The sequence below is a fragment of the Vombatus ursinus genome, unplaced genomic scaffold, assembly GCF_900497805.2.
Source record: "Vombatus ursinus unplaced genomic scaffold, bare-nosed wombat genome assembly UNPS02015255.1, whole genome shotgun sequence".
Classification (NCBI taxonomy): domain Eukaryota; kingdom Metazoa; phylum Chordata; class Mammalia; order Diprotodontia; family Vombatidae; genus Vombatus; species Vombatus ursinus.
In genome coordinates this window covers 10,356,277-10,378,600 of record NW_020955033.1, presented here as the reverse complement: position 1 = coordinate 10,378,600, position 22,324 = coordinate 10,356,277, and the positions used below count along the sequence as shown (strand labels likewise).

General features: G+C 37.8%; 1 protein-coding gene across 4 annotated transcripts in view; it reads right to left on the bottom strand.

Annotated features, from left to right (window-relative positions):
* Positions 1-14,758, bottom strand: part of LOC114031875 (nucleolar protein 4) — a 427,691-nt gene extending 412,933 nt beyond the window's left edge. For all 4 annotated transcript variants that reach the window (XM_027847060.1, XM_027847059.1, XM_027847061.1 and 1 more), the window contains exon 1: positions 14,501-14,758. In XM_027847060.1, coding sequence (XP_027702861.1) covers positions 14,501-14,758 — 258 coding nt within the window. The remainder of the gene's footprint in view (positions 1-14,500) is intronic.
* Between the last annotated feature and the right edge of the window lie 7,566 nt (positions 14,759-22,324).

Sequence of the window (22,324 nt, the reverse complement as noted above, 5' to 3'; positions counted from 1 at the left end):
TGCCATCTTGGGGTGGGGGGAGGGGCAAGATGGGGTGAAAATTTGGAACTCAAAATCTTGTGGAAGTAAATGTTGAAAACTAAAAATAAAAAAAAATTAAATTAAAAAAGAAAAAAAAGAAAAAAGGATAATATTTCTTTCCTTTCTAGACACTATTATCTCACACCATTTTTTCCCCTAGGTCCACTTCCTTTTCCCATTATTTTCTTCTTCACTCCTCTATTCCCCTGTTATACTTTTTATCCTTACTCTCTACCTTTCTATCTATTTCTCTAAGGCACTGTGTGTGACTGTTACTGTTATGATTGCCATCATGTTCTTTTTCTCCTTCTTTATCTATAGTGTTTCACATTGCCAAGCAATGCATATGCACTTCCTACTGGATTGTTTCAAAGATACCTCAGTAGAAACAAAGCCAACTTCATTCCATTAAAGACAGACAATAATTCTAAAGAGAAAGTGGGCAGAATATATTGGTCAATCAGTCAACCAATAATAACCTATTAAGCACCTAATATGTGCCAAGCACTGTACTAATTGCTGAGGATACAAAGAAAGGCAAAGGAAGTCCTGTGAGCAGGGACTGCTCACAGGACAAGATGTAAACAGCTATACACAAAAAAGACACAGAGGCTAAAGTGAGGATAGTTTCAGGGGAATGCATGAAAATTAAAGAGGCCTGAGAAATACTTTTTGCAGAAGATGGGCATTTAGCTTACACTTGAAGGAAGGCAGGTAAGTGGTGATGAGGAGGGAGAGGGTTCCAGACCTGGGGAACAGTTGATCAAAACCCTTTGAGTCAGGAAATAGAGGATTGTGGGTGAAAAACAGCAAGGAGGCCAGTGTCACTAAATTTTAGAGTATGTCAAGGAGAGTAAGGTGTAAGAAGACTGTTAAGGTGTTCATACTGGGAAATGAAGGTGATTTTTAAAAATATTTCAGTAATTTTAAAAAAAATCTCATTCTTGCTATCAATCACATTAGGTTTAGGTCAATTTATACTACTATCCTTATTTCTTTCCTAGTCCAATGGCATATCAATAACATTCAGAATCATTTATTCAAAATGTATCCGCAGAAATATGCAAAAGACGATCATCTTGGACCTGTGAGTTACCATTACTAAGTGCTATCACTCAGTTGTCTGATCCAACTTATCTATTTTTTCAACTGAACAAATCTCAGTGCTCTTTCCATTCTGAAGCAGAAGGTCTTAGAAAAGCCAATATTCAGTCTATGACTATAGATATAATTCCAGTATTCCCCATCTTCATCCTAACATTTTTTAAAAATGTTAATGTATCACCATAAGATTCTTTCACCCAAACCATTCTCTGTCCTTCCATCCTGATGCTGTTACTGCACCCTCCAAACTAGAAAGGTCCCAGACTACTGAACCACACTTCTTCATCCAGGTCAGTGTCCAGCCCCATGCTGTGCACATACCTTCCCTTTCCTCCTCTTTATTCTGAGTGCTATAATCCTAGTATTGCTTCTGGAAAGAATGCTGTCCATTGAATGTACTCTTATTTCAATAACTATACTTATGACTTCCCTAAAACACCTTTCACTAGCCACTATGCCTTCATATGTGTAAACTCTTTAAGAACAAGGATTTTCTTCCTTTTGTAAAGGCTTTTTTTCACTTCATTCATTCATTCATTCATTGAAGCTTCCTGTCATACAGAATGAAAAAGAGCCAGTTTAGGAGACAAGAGAAACTACATTCAAGTCCTGTCTCTGACATATATTATTCTGTGACCCTGAGCAAATCACTCAAATTCTCAGTGCTCTAGATAACTCTCTTAAAAGTGCATATCTACATTGGTAGAGAGACTTTCTATACCTGGGAGTTCCCTAAACCAATGAAATGACAGGTCTAGCACCTATCCTATTCATTCATATGTATTGCCCAGAGAGTGCCCTTGACCCTCAAGGGAGGAAGAGGAAGAAACAAATAGCAATATTAAGAGACAGATAATTTCAAAATGATATGGAGAGAGATATAGACAGGTGCACAGTGTAATTTCGTATCACACTTTGATATTCAATTAGATTATGATCAGGATAAACTATTGCCTGTCATCATTAACTTTTGAAACTCTAGTGAGTTCTCTAGCAACTTAAATAGCTTTAAAAAATAAATCAACAAATATTGATTAATGCTTGCAAAGTGCTAAGCACTGTGCTAAGCTTGCAAATGAAAAAGGAGACAGTTTCTGCTCTGAGGGAACTTACATTCTAATGGGGATGACCACATGAGTACAAATAGATCAGACAGCCAGAGATACACACATGTATATGGTATGTATGTATCTATGTACACACATGTATATACATATATGCATATATGAGTATATGCATATATGTGTGTATGTGTATACATATAATATGTATACATAATTTGTATACGTAATGTATGTGTGTATGTGGGTGGGTGTATGGGTGTGTCTGGGTGTGTGTGTATTGTTCAGTTGTTTCATTCATGCCTGACTCTTCCTGATCCCATTTGGGGTTTTCTTGCCAAAAATATTAGACTGGTTTGCCATTCTCCAGCTCATTTTATAGATGAGGAACTGAGGCAAACGGGGTTAAGTGACTTGCCCAGGGTCACTGAGTCTGAGACCACATTTGAATTCAGGAAGATGAGTCTTCCTGACTTTAGGCCTGGCACTCTATCCATGGCACCACTTAACTGCCCATATCTATATCTATTACCTCTATCTACTCACACACACATATAAGTATACTATATATATATATATATAATACACACATATGTGTATATGTATATAGATCTAGATCTATATACAGACATAGATAGATAGGTAGACAGACAGACAGACAGACAGACAGATAGATAGATAGATAGATAGATAGATAGATAGATAGATAGATAGATAGATAGATAGATGGATGGCTAGACAGTTGGATAGATAGATGGATGTTTAAATCACAAGTAGCAACTGAGGAAATGAGAAAGGCCTCCTGCCAAGAAGATGTGTGAAGAGAATCTTGAAAGAAGCCAAGGATGCTAAGAGGCTGAGGTGACAAGGGAGGGCACTCAAGGAATATGGGAAAGCCAGTAAAAAGCATGATGGTGGGGGAGATTGAGAGTGTTCACAGGGAACAGGAACTAGTCTAGAGATAGAGTGTGGAGGGGGAAGTAACAAGTAAGAAAACTGAAAAGATAAAAGGTTTTATGCTTTTATTTTCAAACATCAAAATCTATTTTTTCAAGTAAAAGTTTCTTTTCCAAGAGAGTTCTAAAGATTTTATACCTGTATGAACACATAACTTGGTATTAAGAAATTTACTTCTGAACCTAGGATCATAGGATATATTACTCAGTTTCCTCTTTAGACTTGAAAGTCCCTTTGATATGCAAAAGAAGCTTGATTGTCTCTTTGTGTCATGGGAAATTAGATCTATCTTCTTCTAAGCTTCCTGAAAAATTAGAATTCGAAGCCATCATTTTTTTCATAGTTCCTGCTTTCCTATCCCTCTCTATCCCCCAATCTAGCATTTTGATCTAATTGTGTCCTTGTCAGCATAATAAAGGAAACAAAAATAAAAAGTGTGAAAAAAAACTTTTTAGTATCTAAGTTAAAAATAGGCAAGCAACCGGGATTTGTAATAAAGACACTTTAATTTGGAAATGAAATTTGAAAGAATGTGCATTTTAAAAATAATCTCTTTTCTTCAGTATCAACAAAGGGAAATTCCTAACTTCCTTTTCAGAGAGGGACTGTCTTGAGAAAGAGTTTTCAATTTTTGTGGGCCATCATGCTTATCTTGTGCTGCTAAAAGCAAAAAAATAAAAAGATCATGTTGTATTTTTACAACTCCAGGCACAAATACCATCTCTTGGTACTCATCCTATGAATTAGCTGATAATACACCAATCATTAGATCAGGACTGAGGGGTAAGCGTTCCTTTGTCTAAAACAATCATCACACTCTACAAAGCTGAAAAATTAAGGGGAATTATTATTTTTAAAAAATCACATACTGCTTTATAAAAGATTCACTATGAAATTTCATTAAATAATGAGTTAATTTAGTACACTGAAAATATTTTAACTACCAGAAATTGATTTGTATGCAGGTTTTTGAAAACTCCATCTACTGTATCAAGCAAGGTGTACTTGTTCTAAGAGCTATCATTTGCCAATTTTCTGGCTTTAAGGCTTAATAATAACATTGTTCTAGCTTTTTAAGATTTGCAAAGTGCTTCACATATGTTGTCCCCACTTGATTCTAACAACCTTATGAAGGTAAGCGGCACTGGCATTTTTGTCCCTGTTTAATAGATGAGGCAAGGAAGATTCAGGGGAGCTGTGAATTGCAGATGGTCACACAGTTAATCAGTATCTGAGGCAAGATTTGAAACCAGGTGTCTTTTGACTTCAAATCTAGTACTTTTTCAACCATAACAGTGTTCCTCTTATGTGATGTAATAAATGTGGTCAAGACTATTTTGAATTAATGAAAGAAGTCTGAATTACGGAGGAGCTGAAATTCTTTTGTCCATCTACATAGTAACTCAAGCTAGATATTTACAAAGTATTTCTTGCAGAATAATATCTGCATTAATGAATAGAAGATGGTCATTTGTAATGAGCATATGGATTATGTGTATGCAAATGGAAGAAATTAAGACCTTTAAAATTTAAACATATTGCCTTGAATCTCATTTACATTATTACTTTACTAACTTTACCCACTTCCATCATTTGTGGTAAATTTCTGCCCAGTCCTGGTTAAATTAGCACTAATTCTTAATTAGTGAAATTTAAAGCAGTAAAATGTTACTGTTTTGATGTAATAGTTTTTTGCGCGTTATAAGACAAGAAGTAGCGATAAAAGTGGCATTCCTTTGTCATGGCATTTTCATTAATTAAGCTTTGTTGAACTGTAACTAGACCCAGACAAGAGAACTGTGACCCACACCTGACATTTAGGAAAATCTCCATGATATAAAGTTAAGAGCATTGGCCAATGAGATGACTTGGTTAAGGCATAATACTAATAAGTCCAAGGCTGCAAATTAGATCTCTGTGTATGCCAGAAAGCATTGCTCCATGGCCACAAACTAAACCCCTAAGTCCAGCCAACCATCTGGCAGTTGCTGCTGTTAGTTATAGTGAGGTGTAAGTAACAGAATGTTCATTACTCTTTGCAAACTAATCATTTCTCACAGAAAAAAATAAATAAATAATTCCAAACAAAGACATTTTAAAAATAGTCACTACCTCCACACAGAATAGTAAAAATACAGATAATAAAGTGCCTTACCAATGAATATTTGTCCTAAGAATAGAGATCAAGGTAATAAATGTCAGGTACCAGATCTATTCCTATAAAGTACATTCTTCTGTATTCCTATAAATATCAAGGATCTGACATTCTTGAACCTGATCTCCGAGTCAATTCCCCAAATCCCTGGCTTTCTTGCTCCTCTCCCAAACACTTGAAAATTTTGCCACTACAAGAACAGTTGTGACAGCTGGGTACTTGATTAAATTTCTTGAGAGCATGATATAAGAGCCCATTGTAGAAATCTTCACTGCAAAGAAAAAGAGCAAAGCAAACAAACAAACAAACAAAAACAACTCAACTTAAAGGGGGGGAAAACGACTCTGAAATTTTTACCATCTATTAAAATATAGCAAGAGATTTACTCAAATTCAGTCAACAAGCATTTACAAGTTGTTCTCTATCCTGCTACTTCCCAGAAAAGGGGCAACAAAGAGGCCCTTTCTTTTAAATAAGTTACATTGTGATAATCACTTGAACCAATTGCAGTTTAATGATAATTGTCCATTGGTAGAAATGAGGATGAAGAACATTCTAGGCATGGGAGACAGAGAAAATCTTCAGAGCCAAGAGATGGAGTGCTTGTTCTTATAATAGCCAGGACGCCAATATCACTGACTGAATTGAAGAGTAAGGTGTAAGAAAGGCAAGAAGGAGCTAGTTTGTGAAGGGCTTTGAATGCCAAACAGAGAGTTTTGTATTTGATCCTGGAGGCAAAGTAGGGTTAGTAAGTATGACCTGGTCATGATCTAGTAAAGGAAAATGAGAGCAGTCAGTCTCATGGATAAGGGGAGAACCAGTAAGTAGAGAGCAGTGTCACATACACCTAGAAAGGAGAGAATATTCAGAAGAAGGTGACTGACATTGTGAAAAGTTACAAGGAATTCAAGAAGGATCAGGATTGAGAAAGAAGCCATTAGATTTGGCAACTAAGAAATCATTGGTGATTTTGGAGAGACGATATTCAGTTGAATGACAAGATGGGGAACTAGACTGCAGAAGGCTTAGAAAACAATGAGGAGAGGAAGTATAGTATAGATTAGATTCCCAAGACTTTTAGCCAAAAAAGCTAAGGGAGGAGAGAAAAAGGAAATGGTAGAGATATAGAATGATAGCAGGGAGGTTAAGCTCAAGCAAGAGTTTTTTTAAGAATGAATGAGAGAGATGGGTATGTCAGCAACAGAGAAGGAGCTTGTGGATAGGGAGAGAGTAAAGTGGGATGATAGAAGGAGGCAATTTGGAGGAGAAGGAAAGGGGCAGGATCAAGAATGATTGAAGGGGGATTTGCTTTGGCAAGAAGGACCACCTCTTTGTGACGCAAAATGAAGAAGGAAATACTAGGTGAGGATATAAAAAGTAAAAAACACTATGGAAAAAATTGTAATTCATTTATCTCCAAATTGGTCTTTCACTGTGAAAATCTTAGAAGACTATACAAGTTATTTAAAGATCTCAGTGAATCAAATAAAATAGTGCATTGTAGTAACAACAAATAAATCATTTATGCTTTCATTCTATTCACGAATTTGTTCATTCATTCATGAAACACTTATTGAACTCCTAATATGTGCAAAACACCAAGAGATACAGAGATAACTAAGCAGCACCTTGAGTAGTTGCTTAATAGGTGCTTATTTGATAAAACACAATCCCTGACCTCAAAGAGCTTATAATGCAGAATGTCAGGTATACAAACAACTACAATAAAATTAGAATATAATAATTATAAAGGAGAGGTGTAAGCAGAATGCCATAAGATTTTAAAGGAGGAAGGGATCACTTACAGCTAGGTAGGTGGGGACATCTTTCGTAGTTTCATAGTTCATAGAATTTCAACAAGTGGAAGTACGAATAGCGGAAGACATTCCAGGTACAAAGACTGAGATGATGGTTGGCAAGAAATTGCCATTTTCACTGGAACATACAACACAGAAGCTACAGTAGCAAATAAAGCATCATGTAAAAGCAGAAATATTTTAAAAATATTTCAAAAATAGGTGTGTTTTAAGTGATGTCAATGATCCCAAGCTGTTTCCTGATATGTATATATGAATTGTGATTTACACCAATGGATGTAGTACTCACAACGGAGAGATCATAGATTCACTGAAACACTGAGTTATATGTATTCAGTCATCAATGAATTTGGAAAAAAAGAGAGAGAAAGAAATTGACAAGATTTGGTCTGTTCTATCTGTGCACATCATTTTAGGACTATTCACAATTATTAAATTTGTGAATGCGTTGACAATCAATTTCTAAAAATTTCCTAGTAGTAGAAGCAGGATAAGCAGTAAGTAAATTAATAAAATGAAGAAGACGGGGCAGTAACCAGCCTTTGACAAGATTTGGAATGTTGCCTTAAAGCAGTTTTTTTTTTAATTGTGCTGTTTGAAACAAACATCTTTATCTCAAAATGTTTGTGTTGTGATCAGTCAGATACAGAATATGGAAATCTACACTTGGATTTCTAAAAAGTTCATTCACTGGCAAAAGCTTGCAATGTAGGTGTGACCCTTAAGTAGGCAGTTCCCATAGACTTCTTGGAATTTTCAAGATTTGTTTTAAGGTAATAAGATATAAACTCCTTATTTTAGTAAACTTCCTCCTTATTAATCACAAAGTTTCACAAATCTTAGCATCACAAGATCATAGGCTCATAGGTTTAGAGTTTAGGAAGGGTCCTTAGTAGTCATTGAGTCCAATTTCATCATTTTATAATTGAAGAAACTGAGGCAGATAAAGGTTAAGCTACTTACTCAGGGTCACATAACTGATAAGTGCTGAATCTAATTTTATCTTAACTAATTAAGATACTTAATTGAGTACTCTGTACTTAAGAAGAAGATAACAACTACTGGCATTTATGTAGTAATTTAAGGTTTGCAAAGCACTTTTTTTCTGACCTTCACAACCATTATCTCCCTTTTACCTATGAAGAAACTGAGGCTGAAAGAGATTAAGTGATTTGTCCAAGGTCACTCAGTTAAGTATTTGAGGCAGGATTTGAACTCAGGTCTTCCTGACTCCAAATCCAGAATTCTAGTCACTGGACTATCTAATCATTGGAAAATATTCCAATATTCCAATGGATCATCTGTGTGAGTGTTCCCCTTCAGGGATATACATTGTAATCTCCATATCTGACCAGCATATGTGACTCGTCCACATCCTCCCATAAGTTTGTCATATTTCACCCCATATGCTAAGGGCTTTCTGCCAGTGCTCTTGATGCCAAGAGGATACTATCTATCTAATTCGATCTTTAATGATTCATTTTAAATCCCTTTATGACAGTCATTTCTATGTTTCATTTTTTTTTCAAATGACACATATGGTCATTGTAACCAAAGTGTCCTGTTGTACACTTATTTTTCCACTCTTTTATGTCGTAATTTGTAGTATCAGTAGACTAAAACTATGAAACACCCTTATTTCTATGTATTAAGTGAGTTGTTGCATCTTTAATCCACTATCTTAACTAATGTACACAAGAAAAATTCACCCTGTATTTTAATTCTTTATTGCATTTTGATTTTTCTGTCTCATATGGCTTACATACCTATCATTTTTTTATGATGGCTGGCTACCAATAACATGATAGATATGTAAACCATGTAAGACACAAAAATCAAAATGCAACAAGGAATTAAAATGCATACAAACCCATCCATTCTAACACTATTAAAAGTATGTGTGTTTGACCCTGTTGATTCTATTCATTAATATGAGCATTTTGAGATTAAAAGGAACACAACAGGTTAGCTGTATCTCCATCTCAGCTATTCAAATAAAAAATAGTATTAGAAAATTTACCATGTTAGTAAACCCAAACCTTAAGATTCTTTTTTTCTTAGGAGGCAATCAGCATTAAATGATTTGCCCAGGGTCACACAGCAAGTACATGTCGCTGGATTTGCACTCAAGTCCTCCTGACTCTAAGTCTGGTGCTCTAGCCACTGTGCCACCTAGATGCCCCACTGTAAGATTCTTACTAGTGGAAAAAGGACTGAAGAGTTAGGAGAACGTGTGTCTGGTCCCAGCCTCCACACTAGCTAGTTGTATGACCTTAGGCAAGTCATTTAACATTTTGGGCCTCATCTGAAAAATGAAGAGGACAACAGATAATCCAAGTGATTTCACAGATGATTTCCAAGCTTTTGAATCCATAAGCCAATTACTAGATCTAGGTCAGGGGTGGGGAAACCTGTGGCCTTGAGACTCCATGTGGCCTTCTAAGTCCTCAGGTGTGGCCTTTTGATTGAGTCCAAGTTTTACAGAACAAATCCTTTTATGAAGAGGATTTGTTCTGTGAAGTTTGGATTCAGTCAAAGGACTGCACTTGAGGACCTAGAGGGCCACATGGGGCCTTGAGGCCACAGGTTCCCCATACCTGGTCTAGGCCTTTCTTAATGGCACAGGATTGCAGGTTCTGAAAGTTCTATAATTACCACCTTCAATATATTTCCCCTATTACGTCATTCCCTTCTGTCCATGTCACAGCAGTACGGTGAGCAGGATATAAGGGCCAGTCTTCTCCATGCTCCTTTCCTGATGACTAGAGTGGTCTTTAAGCAGAGATATCACATTAAGAGAAAGATATGGGAACTGGCAAATTCCCCATTCCTTTGAAATTGCTAAGAAGATGGTGAAGATCCTTTACAGAGTGCAGAAATCTCATAGAGATAAATTGGTGTATAAATTTGGAAAGAGCTCTTAAAAACTTAGAAATCCTTTATTTTCTCTTTTTTACTATTATCCTTTTGTTAAGGAAGGTGATGTTCCAAGCACACTTCTGGATAGAGTTTCTCTCTCTTCTTGGTATTCTTCCTGCTAGTCAGACCTATACATGAATGAAGAGGAGACTGGCTTGGTAATTGGTGGCTACATTCACGAGTGATTGGGAAGGAAACAAAACAAAAAAGCTGGATTCACATCAAGGCAAATATTTTGGGTTTCTTTCCCCCTATTTCATGACCATTTTATATCATAGCAATCAGGTGTCTCCCATGGCTTCAGCTATCTTATCAGTGACCTTGCCCTACCATGTCTAGACCAAGGCCCCATCCATATAGAGGCATGAATATCCAAGTGCCACAGGCATGAATCTGTGCCCAGCAGAAACATACACATCACCTGTAGGGGCCCTTAAATAGCTTACTTCCTTCACACAAAGGGGGTGAATCACGATAAACATATAGAGGGTTGTATAACCAAATCCACGGCTAAATAACTCACAAAAACTACAACTGTTTATAAACTGCTACATGAATATTCACCCTAATGATCGTACAGTAATCAGCTCATAGTATACACAACAGAACAATAGAAATCTGGGGCTTACAGATTGCAGAAATGAATAAATCATTATTTTTTAAAGATGTAACTAAAGATAACACATTTTTTTCTTTTATGTCCTCAAGTGGGATAAATATAAGAGGAAGCAATTATGAGAAAAAAGCAACAATTTAGACTTCAGCGTCTGTTCCTACAGATTTATATAAAAAAGAGTAGTCTTCACATTACTTCATCATTCAGTTTAGATTAGAGTTCTCGTATTGGCCTCTGAACGAATCAAAAACAAAACATAGGCTTACTTTGCTTTCCAGTTTTCTGAAATAGTCTGGCTTTTAAAAGAGATATTTATACTATATTAGCCTCATTCCTAGCCCAAAGCTTTGAACATTTTGTGGCAGATACCTAAGCTTACTTTCTAAAATATGAGATAAAATGATACATTCTGGATAGAGTAAGAGGGAATTATGATGTCAGAGGCACATGTTATCTGACAACTATGTCATTAAGGACCAACTAGGTAGAGAATCCAAAGAAACCAGAATGAGAACTATCAAAGAAGGAAAATCTGCTACCTTAGTAAGGCTAAGTGATGAGTATCACTGATGAAAAAACTTTGTACTATTTAATGTCATCCATCTGGCTTATTGCTCAGTTTTTTCATCTCTAAAAAAGTCTAAGCTGGGCATCATTTCCAATGCAGGGCAGCCTGCTCTGTTTGAAAGAACATAGGCAAATAATATTGGTAATTTGAAATGGAATGGAATATTGTCTGTACTTCAGGCATAAATATTTCACTACATATGTGTTGTTGTCCGACTCTGAATCTAAAATGGCTGTTTGGCAGGATGATGTTGCTTGGTGACCAAGAGTATGTCTCCTAGACCACAGAATGATCTGAATATCAGGCCTGGCTCCTTCATAATGTTCTTGAATGGTCAAATACATTGAAGGATACATTTGTTTTTTAAAATGCCCTACTGTCATATACTATCAGTAAATATTTATTAATACTATGGTTTGTGACCAGTTGAGATTAGGCTTCATTAAGAGATCTATTCTAAAGCCTACTATATATCATGTATGGAAAATAAAAAATAAGACCAAGTATTTTAAGACTACAAGATAATCCTTGCTTCAATTAAGTCTATGTTGCATGTCTAGTCTTTGCAACCTCCCAGTTGCTATCAGTCTCTCTTTCTTTCATTAGAATCAAGTAGTTAATTAGCCCCAGCCTGTCCTCTCCCCTTCTCTCTTTTCCTTTAACGCAGCAGTAATGATGTCTAATTACCAGCAGCAGTGGATTACTGCACGGTCAGGAGCAAATCTCTCTGGTTGACAGCAGAACTGAGCGACAAACCTCAACACCTCCAGTAGCTAAGAATTATTCTTGGAACTGGACTTGAAAGGTATCTACCCCTCCACCCTCCTTTTTTAAGCTAGTATGTCTTTGGGGTCAAAATAGTGATTTTTTTTTTCATTGAGTAAATGTACTCCTATTGAAAATTACCAATGAACATTTCAAAGGGAGAAATAATTTTCCTATATGGGGAAACAAATGGTGTAAGAAAACTGGTTGGGGGTGGGGTTTAAGGAAAAAACTCTGATACAGAGGTGGACTGTTTCTACAAGCAGAAGGGGCTTACATTTCTGTGACAATGGCAGCATAAAAATTTCATAAACTACCACACAGCAGTAGGGTTGTTCATGAATTATAAACCTCTTCAACATTTTGATACAGTCTTGAATGGGAGGCAGAGCTTTTAAGCTCTAGACAAAAACCATTGTTTTCTCACCACCTGAAAGTTAGATGACTTCTCTAAACCTTCCAGATGTGTTTTGCTTTTAAGGAAAGCCAAAATGAATTCACTAACTTATCATGAGCTTTAGAATAATTTCTTTAATAATAATCTTTAACTATGCCATGACAACTCAAACTCAGTGTCTTGTTAGTAAAGGTGTTTCTGAGGAGGTCATGTTTGGTATTCACTTTGATCTTACAAATTCACATGATTTTGATGTTATATTTGGGATTATGTATAAACATTTTCAAATGACTATATTCAAATCATAATCAGCTCACTCAGCTCACACGTAGGTGAAGCAACCTGACAGGTTAACAGAGGGAAATAAGTTTTCCCTAGAAGAAGGAGGGTAGAAAAAGTTTCTGGCACCACAAATTTTCTCTAAAACATGTCTCATTCTAATCAAAAGGTTTTTTTTAATGTCTTTTTTTAAGTGGATTATTTTCTTTTGTTTGTCTTTAATTAGTCTAGTAATGTCCAAATGAGAAATAAGTCCTTTTACTTATAAATTATGATTTATATTAGCTAATTTTAAAAACAGATTTCCAGTTCTTAAAATTATAATTTCATAAAGTGAAAAAACTGTTAATGTTCATTCTACTATTTCTACAATATATACAGATCATTTGAATAGTCAACTCAATTATGCCTACATTAAATAGTGGGGTGGGGGAGAGGATATCAATTTGACAATTTTCTTGAGTAAAGCCAAAGAGTAAAGGAAAGGTCTGACTCATTGATACAACCAAACAAAACAGCACAGTTTCTATACTTAGTTTATGTCATTTACTTCCATTTACCATTTTCCTAATGCCCAGATACCTATAAAATACAACCACCAAAAAAAACATTTTAATTTGAATAGAAGAAATTGTTTCAAATGTAAGACAGCCTTCTCACTGATACCTTAAAAAAAAAAAACAAACTACATTCAAATATTTTCCTTTTCCTCTCTCATAGTGAAGGTAGAGTAGCTCCCTAGAAGTCTCCTCTTTTGCATACTCTAGGGATATTGTAAACAATGACTGCCAATAGTAAATAAGGATGCTTACTAAGAAACCAGAAAGTCAAGGTAGAAATGAAAAGATGGATGTGTTACCTTCTGTCATCTCCCAAATCAAGAGGCTACGCACCGTGGCATGATATAGAAAGAGAAGCATTATTAATTTAATATATGCAAACCTACTTGTGGCCCATAGTTCCCATCTTCTTAAATAGGAAATTCTGGTGCTCCCGCTGCTACCCAACATTATAGCTCTTCTGCTATGAGAAAGAACCAAGTCTAGCTTTCCAGGCTCAGATCTCGCAAAGCTGGCAATACTAGTGGTTCCCAGCGACTGTGCTTAAAGCAAGCTTCAAAGCTGTGAGAGACTTGAGCAATCCCAGAAAGAGTAAGCAATAAATACAGCATTTGATCGCGCTCAGAGCCCGTCTCTCTCTTTGTTGATCATCGTCTAACTGCTTCTTTATTTGCGGAGGGGGAGCGAACACACCCGCATATCTAAAATCTAACCAGTCATCGCAATTATCCAGGCGTGCGTGCCTGCCGGCTGCCCCGCGTCTCCCAGGCTGTGGTCTAACAATAAAACCTGATATCCTGGGGAAACCCCCAAATCAACGACCAGCGCCACACTCGGGCTTTGTGCCAATAAGGAGACACTGTACACTATCGATCAGAATCGTACATTATCAAACCAGTTAGTGGCGGCGGTGGGATGAAGATGTGGCCTTTATGTGGCGGGCAGGACACACGCCAGACGGGCAGCTGAGGAGACGGGACAATAGCCCACCCCCAAAGCCGTCTCCTGCCCGGAGAGAAGCTGCAGAGGAGGGTGCGGGGAAGGGGAAGGAAGGGAGGGGACTCGAAGTGCATTAGGGCTGTGCAATAAAGAACCACAAAGACTTAACTGTGGGGAGAAACGTGCCTGGCAAATGCGATATGGGGATGACTAGGGGGAGGGCAGGTGGAGGGGGGGGGAGGGAGAGAAACGAGCCAACTGTGGCTTCCCCCTTCCCCTCCAGGCTGCCTCGGTGGGTCGCTCGGCGGACAAACACGAGAGGAAGGCAGGGACTTCACTAACCGTGGTTTTGACCGGCACGAAGAGCACTTGCTTGCCACCTCCACCATTGACCTCGTCCGAGTGGCCGAGCTGGAAACCTTTCGATTTGACCCAGAATTTAAATTTGGCATTATCCGTGGAGCTCGACTCGGAGCCGTTCAAGAGCTGGACGATCCGGTCGTATTTTTTACGGGTCACCGTTTTGGTCTTTCCGGAGTCTCCATAAGTCCGGAGGCACCAGTCCTGAAACTGACGGTACATGTCCCGGTCGCTCTCCATGATCCCCTCGGAGATGGCCGGATACCACCCTCCACGCCACGCCACGCCACGCCACCGAAATGGGCCGCCTGGATTTTCCAAACGTACTTTGCACCTGTTCACCTAGTGCTCATGAAAAATGCATCCACTACCACAATGTGGAACAAGAGGAGGTCCCGCTTGCAATCAAATCCTGGCTTTAGGGGGCTGGGATAGGGGAGGGAGGAGAGGGTCCGGGTCAGGGAAGGGGGGTGGGGAGCAATCAGTGCCGAGATCTACCAAGTCTCTTGTTCATTTTTAATTGCACCGGCTCACAGAAGAGGGGAAGACGGGGGTCTCTGAAGCTTTTCTTATCCTTCTACGTTATCAGTCTCTTTAATGTTGTTCAACCAGGACCATCCCAACGTCTCCAAAAGCATCTAGCCCAGAGGGGTTTGGTTTAAAATAACTAACACACAATATCTTGGTTTGCTAAAAATGCAAAATGTTTACTTGTGTTCAGGCCTAGGATAACATCCCTCCTCCAGGTCCCATCCCGGATAGCGCAGGTTTAAAAAAAAAAAAAAAGCCTGCCCTCCTCAAATCTCCCAGGGTTTTTTCTCTCCTGATTGTCCTGGAGGATTGATTGATCCTTTCCCTAAAGCTGCGTCTATCCTGGTTGCAAACACTGGAGGGCAAATTGGTCGCTTGAGCTCACCCCTTTCCAGGGTCCTGCTTCTCAGCGCTCACTGCTTTGGGCGTTAAGGTGCTAAGAGCAGTGAAAGTTCTTACCTGTCATCTTATAAACCTATCAGAATTTGTTTCACAGTAACAGAATTCTTTCTTTTTAAAAAAATACTACGAAATTTAAGCTCCTCTTATTCATCTGGGCTGAATTGCAGCTCCACATCTATGTCCTACTAGTTAAACCCAGGATATAAGCTATTCATATATTGATATACATATAGAGTTTGTACATGATCAACTATTGGACGGAATAGAGATTTCAATTTCCAGTTGGATGTTGGTAAATGAAAGAAGGCGGCTGTCGGTGTGTCTGCAGTTTAATAATGATGCACACATGTAGGACTCCTCTGGATTATCCTCCCGTCTCCGCTAAACTGGTCACGAGACACTGAAGTAAGTTTATGGTACAAAAGCTTAGAAAACCTTTGTTTAAAATACAATCTTGATTGATTTTCTCCCTTTGCTTGGCCAATGGTTTCAAATTCATACATTCGGTTTCTGGTTTCTTTTTTCCCCCTGCCAAGTAATGAACACCCCCTCCTCTGAAGAAAGTAGCCAAATTGTTAGTTCCGCCGGACGATTTTCCCAGGCAAATGTAGTGTGCGGTTCCTCCATTCAGTATTTCATTCCGTTTATTGAAGAGATAGAAATAGAGGAGTTCCCATCTTCCTCGTGCAGTAGCTGCAATCCTTCCCCTTTTATTATACTCTGTTAAGGCATGAACTCGTCCAGTTCAGCTGCTTTCCTAAGTAGACTGCCAGACAAGTGCACAAATACCTAGTCCAATTCAAATGCCGTACTTCCCCTGTCTTCTGTATCCAGAGCGAAAGCAAGAAGTGGGGAGGAAGAGTCTTTGCACCCACCGCACGGCAGTCTTGTCCCAGCACTTGCAAAATGGTCAGTGCCTCCCTCTCCCATGAAGCCTGTGTGTGTGTGAGTGAGTGAGTGAGAGAGAGAGAGAGAGAGAGAGAGAGAGAGAGAGAGAGAGAGAGAGAAAGTGTGTATGAATCTATGAGAAGGTCTCGCGCAGCGGCTGGAGCAGGGACTGACAGCCCAGGCTGAGCTTGAACAGCTCCACACACTAAACCTCTCGCCTCTCCACGCCCCCCCCCCCCCCGCCCCAACTCCCTTCTCCTCCCGCCCCCCTCCCCAGCCCCTTCCGAGCTCCCTGATTGGCCAGTGGGACAAAAGTTTCTGTGGAGACGGCTGGGCGCTGACGTCACGGGCAGAATTGTCCCATTTAGGGATCCCGGGGGCAGTGCGCATGCTGCAGGCTGCAGGTTAGAGACAGGGAGGAGGCAACAGAAGTGGTAGCAGCGGGCCAGGCAGCAGCCAGGTGGCAGAAAGGAGCACGCAGCATCCAGGTGGGGGGATGACTCCAGCAGGGTTTCCATGGAGATTCCTCTGGGTCTAGCCTAAAAACAGCAGATCAGCTGACACCATTAGCTCAGGACCTAATTACTGCTTATTGGAGCAACAAATGAAGGAAAGGGACAGCTGCAAGGGGAAGAGAGTTTTTGTTCCCCCCCCCTTCCCACTCCACATCTTTCTTAGAGTCCCGGGTGAATTCTCACATTAACTTGCAGGATTCCTGCAACAACAGCTTCCTTGCGCCCCGGGCCACCCTGTTTTTATTTTTCACCCTTTTGTGCGAGAAAACATTTTATTCTAAAATACATAAATTGTCCTGAGTTGTGGTGGTTACTGTGTAGAAAAGAGACATGCATCCAAAAAATTCTCTGCTCTCCATTAGCGCATCTGGAAGACTAGTGGATGTAACGCATCTGAAATAGAAACAGAACATCTCTATTGAATTAGCATCTATCTCTGGGACATTCACCCATCTTTCATTTCATTCCAGTATCTTAAGGGGTGAAAACAGAAGGGAAACTAGCAACAGGATGGTAGGATACTTTAAATCATCTTTCTAAATGAGGAAATATCTTTTGGTGATCAAGGGAGGAGAGGACCAACTTTACCATGAATGTTTTAATTGTGGGTTCACAAGGGGAAAAGTCTAAATCAGGATTAATCAATTCTGCAACATCTTGAACAGAGGTTTCTCGAAGGAATCCAGAGGAATGGGTGGTCCTGGACTGTTAATTCAAGATTCACAGTGCTGTCCAAAGAGCATACTTTCTCTCTCCTGCTGTATAATTCCCTCATTATTATGGCTATTTCATTTCCAAATACTGAAATCCTTGGGGAAGATTTCTCTCACCTTCCTTCCTTGTCTTCTACCTTCTGAATCTTATTCAAGCTTCAAGACCCAGTTCAAGTCTTTCTGGGCTGAGGATGCCTTCCCTGATTACTCAAGGACCCCTCTGAACCCCTACACACCTTATTATCTGTATTTCTCACTTGGTACTTTATCACAAGGTGCCCTGTATTGTTTTAAATAACAAAAGAAATTTAAATACGAAGTAAAATACTCTTCATTTGTGTATGCCTTGCCTCTAGTTAGACTCCAAGGAGCTCTGAGACTGAGGTTTCAGCTCTTTGTGTTGTCCAGAAGGTCTATACATAATACATTGCACATAGTGTTCTCATAACTTTATTTTGTGTGTGTGTGTGTGTGAAGATATGGAGCAAAAAGTGAGCAGTAGGCTTCCAGAAATGGACATTTATGCTTCTTTGTTAGTTGTTGACTGTTGGCTTTGGGGTGATTCTTTGAAGTCCCCATACTGCTAGGAATTGAGCACACTGAATTTTATTTGAGGACATACAGTAAAAGGTTAATCTCCTGACTCCAGCACACACTAATGTAAGCTTATGGATGTTCAGAACTGAAGATCTATTACAACTAGTAAAAGGAGCTTTAACATGTGATCAAAGGAAAACAAATCATTTCCATTGCTATAAAATATAGCACATTAAGAATTTTAAACCACTTTCCTCACAACTCTGGGAGGTAGATAATGCAAGCATTGTTATTCCCATTTTACAGATAGAGAAACTGAGGATAAGAGAAACTAACTCATGTCCATGACTTTACTTTTAAGTAGGTGCATGAAGTACAGATTCAAATCCAGGTCTCTATATTAATTAGAGAAATGCAAATTAAAACAACTCTGAGGTATCACTTCACACATATCAGATTGGTTAATATGACAGAAAAGGAAAATTACAGATGTTGGAGGGGATATGAGAAAATTGGGACACTAATGCATTGTTGATGAAGTTGTGATCTGATCCAACCATTCTAGAGAACAATTTAGAATTATGCCCAAATGGCTATAAAGCTGTGCATATGCTTTGACCTGCAATACCACTACTAGGTCTTTATCCTAAAGAGATTTTTTAAAAAAGGAAAAGGATTAATATGTACAAAAATATTTATAGCAGCTCTTTTTGTAGTGGCAAAGAATTGGACATTGAGGGGATGCCCATCAATTGGGGACTGGCTGAACAAGATAGGGTATATGATTGATGGAATACTATTGTGCTTTAAGAAAAGATGAGAAAGATGATTTCAGAAAAACCTGCAAAGAGTTACATTAACTGACACAAAGTGTGAACAGAATCAGAACATTGTATGGTGATCAACTGTGAATGACTTAGCTATTCTCAGTGACCTGAGACAATTGCAAAGGATTTAGGAGGAAAAATGCTACCTAGCTCTAGAGAAGGAACTGATGGAGTCTGAATGAGGGTCGAAACCCCTTTTTCTTTAAACTTCCTTTATTTTTCAGGGGAGAGATTCCTTTCTTTTTTGGTCTGTTTCCTTTTAAAACATGATTACTATGGAAATATATTTTGCATGACTGCACATATATAACCTATATAAAATTCTTGCCCTCTCAATGAGAAGTGAGGGGAGGGAAGGGAGAGAATATGGAGCTCAAAATTTTTTAAAACACATTTTAAAAATCGTTTTTATGTGTGATTGGAAAAAAATAAAATATTAAAGAAAAACAAATCCAGGTCTCAGCTTCAAATACAGCAGTCTTTCCCATTACTCCTAGATAGATAAATACATAGATAGATATTATTAAGCTTTTAAAAGAAATATCTTGAGTTGTGCTATTTCACAGATACATGTTTATGATTTTTGTACCTAAATGAGAGTGATTGGCACATGTCAAATTGAAAATTCAAAAGAATTGCTTGGTTTTTATTAAAGCAAATGTGATTTTCTTTGTGCATTCCAAATCAACAGTTGAAAATAATATTACAAGAAACTTGCTTTTTTTGGGAAACTATAGGAATACCATTTTCTTATAATTGTTGAATCTCACTTTAACAGATAAAAAAATCAGAGGAATCCATGGCATAATTTGTAAGCACTTAACAGGCTGAGGTATGAGCTCCAGCTCATAATCCTTAGTCCTCTATGCTGAAGGTACAAAAGATCTTTGGAGTTTCCCGAAATTTTTGGTGCTGGTTTTTCTTGTTTTATACTTTGAATTGTCAGTTGAGTAACAGAGTACCTTGTATACAGGGTCATTATGTAGAGACTTTCCAGAAAGAGTTACGACCTTATGCAGTAAATGACCTGGCTATCATAAATATTCAGAAATTCTCATGGCTCTTTTCTTTAAAAAAAAAACCCTTAAAATAACTTTGTTGGTTTTTTTTTTAGTTACCCTGCCTCCCTCCCCCCATAAAACTCTCTTTTGTGAAAAAGAAGCAGAGTTAAGCAAAACAAATGAACACATTGATTATGTTTAACAGCATATGCCTGCTGTTTTTTCCAGATATAGGGGTTTTAAGCTGTGTACTTGTAACCAAGATTTGCACTTTTCCTATAGTCATGCAATGTGAGCCATGCTTTTAGAATATAACAATATTAGAGGATGGGACTAGATAATCTTTAAAGTTGAATGATTCTATATGAATTAATGTCTTTTCAGTCACTTTTATAAGAATAGAATTTGGTGAATAAAATTTAAGAATAGTTCTGTAGGTATGTGCCTTATAATACATATTTTAGTCTACTATGTTAGTTGATAATTATAATTTTTCACATTAAAAAGTATCATTAGCTTTGTATCAAGAAACTATGTGGCATAATAAATAAAGTCTGTACCTAGAGTTGGGAAGACCTAGGTTTGGGTTCTACCTCAGATGAGAAAGAGAGACAGAGAGAGAGCCCTGAGCAAGCTCCAAGCCCCTTAACACCATCGAAACTCAACTTCCTCATTTTTAAAATGGAAATAATAATATCTATCTCACAGGGCTGTTGCGAGGATGAAATGAAATAATCTAATAATAGCATCCATTTCATAGATTTGTTGTGAGAATTAAATGAAATAATGTTTTTAAAATACTTTGCAACTTAAATCACTGTAAAAACATGAACTATTATGATTAAAAACAAGTATTAGACATGATAGAATTAATGTTTTGTTTTTGCCATCTTTCTCTTAGGAAGAGATATTCTCCCATGATTTTATTCTCATTCAGTAAAACCCATGTACAGAAGTCCACACATCTATCTCTTTTTAATGGCATGTGATATACAAATGTAAGGCAAGATACTTCAATTCTTAAAAGATACAATATTTCATCACTGTGGATAATCTCTCCCCTGGTGTAGATCTTATTACTGGAGCTGAAATACATACACACAAACACACTGGTGGCTAACTTGCTGGTAATGAACTCCTCCACACTTAGCTAGTAAGGATTCTATTCACTCTGCTATGCTGCCTAGAAGATATCATCTAGGAAACGTATGATCAGAAAGGAAGTCAGGTTGATCATGTAAATTAAATTAATTTTTTTCAATTAACAAGCATTTATTTTCTATCCTTTCCTCTTCCCTCACTGGGAAAAAATAAGCAAAACATTTGTAATAAAATATACATAGTCAAGCACAGAAATTCCCATATTCTGGATGTCTAAAAATGCATATCTTATTCTGCATAATGAGTCCATCATTTCTCTGTCAGAAGGTGGCTAGTGGTTTTGTTTTGTTTGTTTGTTTTTTTAATTAAAAAGCTTTTTAAAAATTAAAAAAAATTCAAAGAACAAGCATTTATGGGCTGGTCACACAGTATGGGAGAGGAATAATAGAATGTCAGTCCAAGAGTAGCGCTGGTAGCCACTGATTGTTAAGACTTAGAAGAAGGCCTTAGGCACATTCAGTGGATTCTCTATGAAGGAATAATGACAGGACATGGAAAAGAAATTCACACATTAAGAAGGTATGGACGAGTTTCAACTGATACCAAATGAAATCATAGATCCATTGAAGAATTGACTCAATAGCTACTAAGTAAATTAAATGAAAGAAAAATTACTTATTAAGCATTAACTTTATTCCAAGAACTATGTTAAGTGCTAGGGATACAAATAAATAGGAAAAAAAGACTTCCTATCCTCATGATGGGGGGAAACTATATATATATATATATATATACACACACACATATATATACATATATATATACATATATATACATATATACATACACACACATATATATTTATTTATAAAAGTTCAATTGCAGGACAGACAGAAAGGCCCAGTTTTCCTTAGGATTCATAAGTAGATCAGATGATAATTCCTAGAGATCTGAAAGGTAAAGAAGCAGAGTAAATGCCAAGAAGGCCCAGATGACTTCGGGAGTCAGTGGTAGTGTACATTCCATCACTCCATCTCACTAGAAGGCTTATGACTGGTAATTATCAACTCATCCAACTGTTACAAATACCAACATTTCTCTTCCCAACTGGCTATGTCTTGGAATCAGAGAAGCCAGGAGTCATCATCAGGAGAAGGACAAAGGACAGCAAGAGGTAAGGGTACCCCTGATAGTGGCTCTTCCTCACTGGGTGGTCCCTGATTGTGTCTTGGTAGCCATCCCCTCTCAGGGGAAGATTGATGATCCTCTCTCCTGAAACCTCAAAAACTGA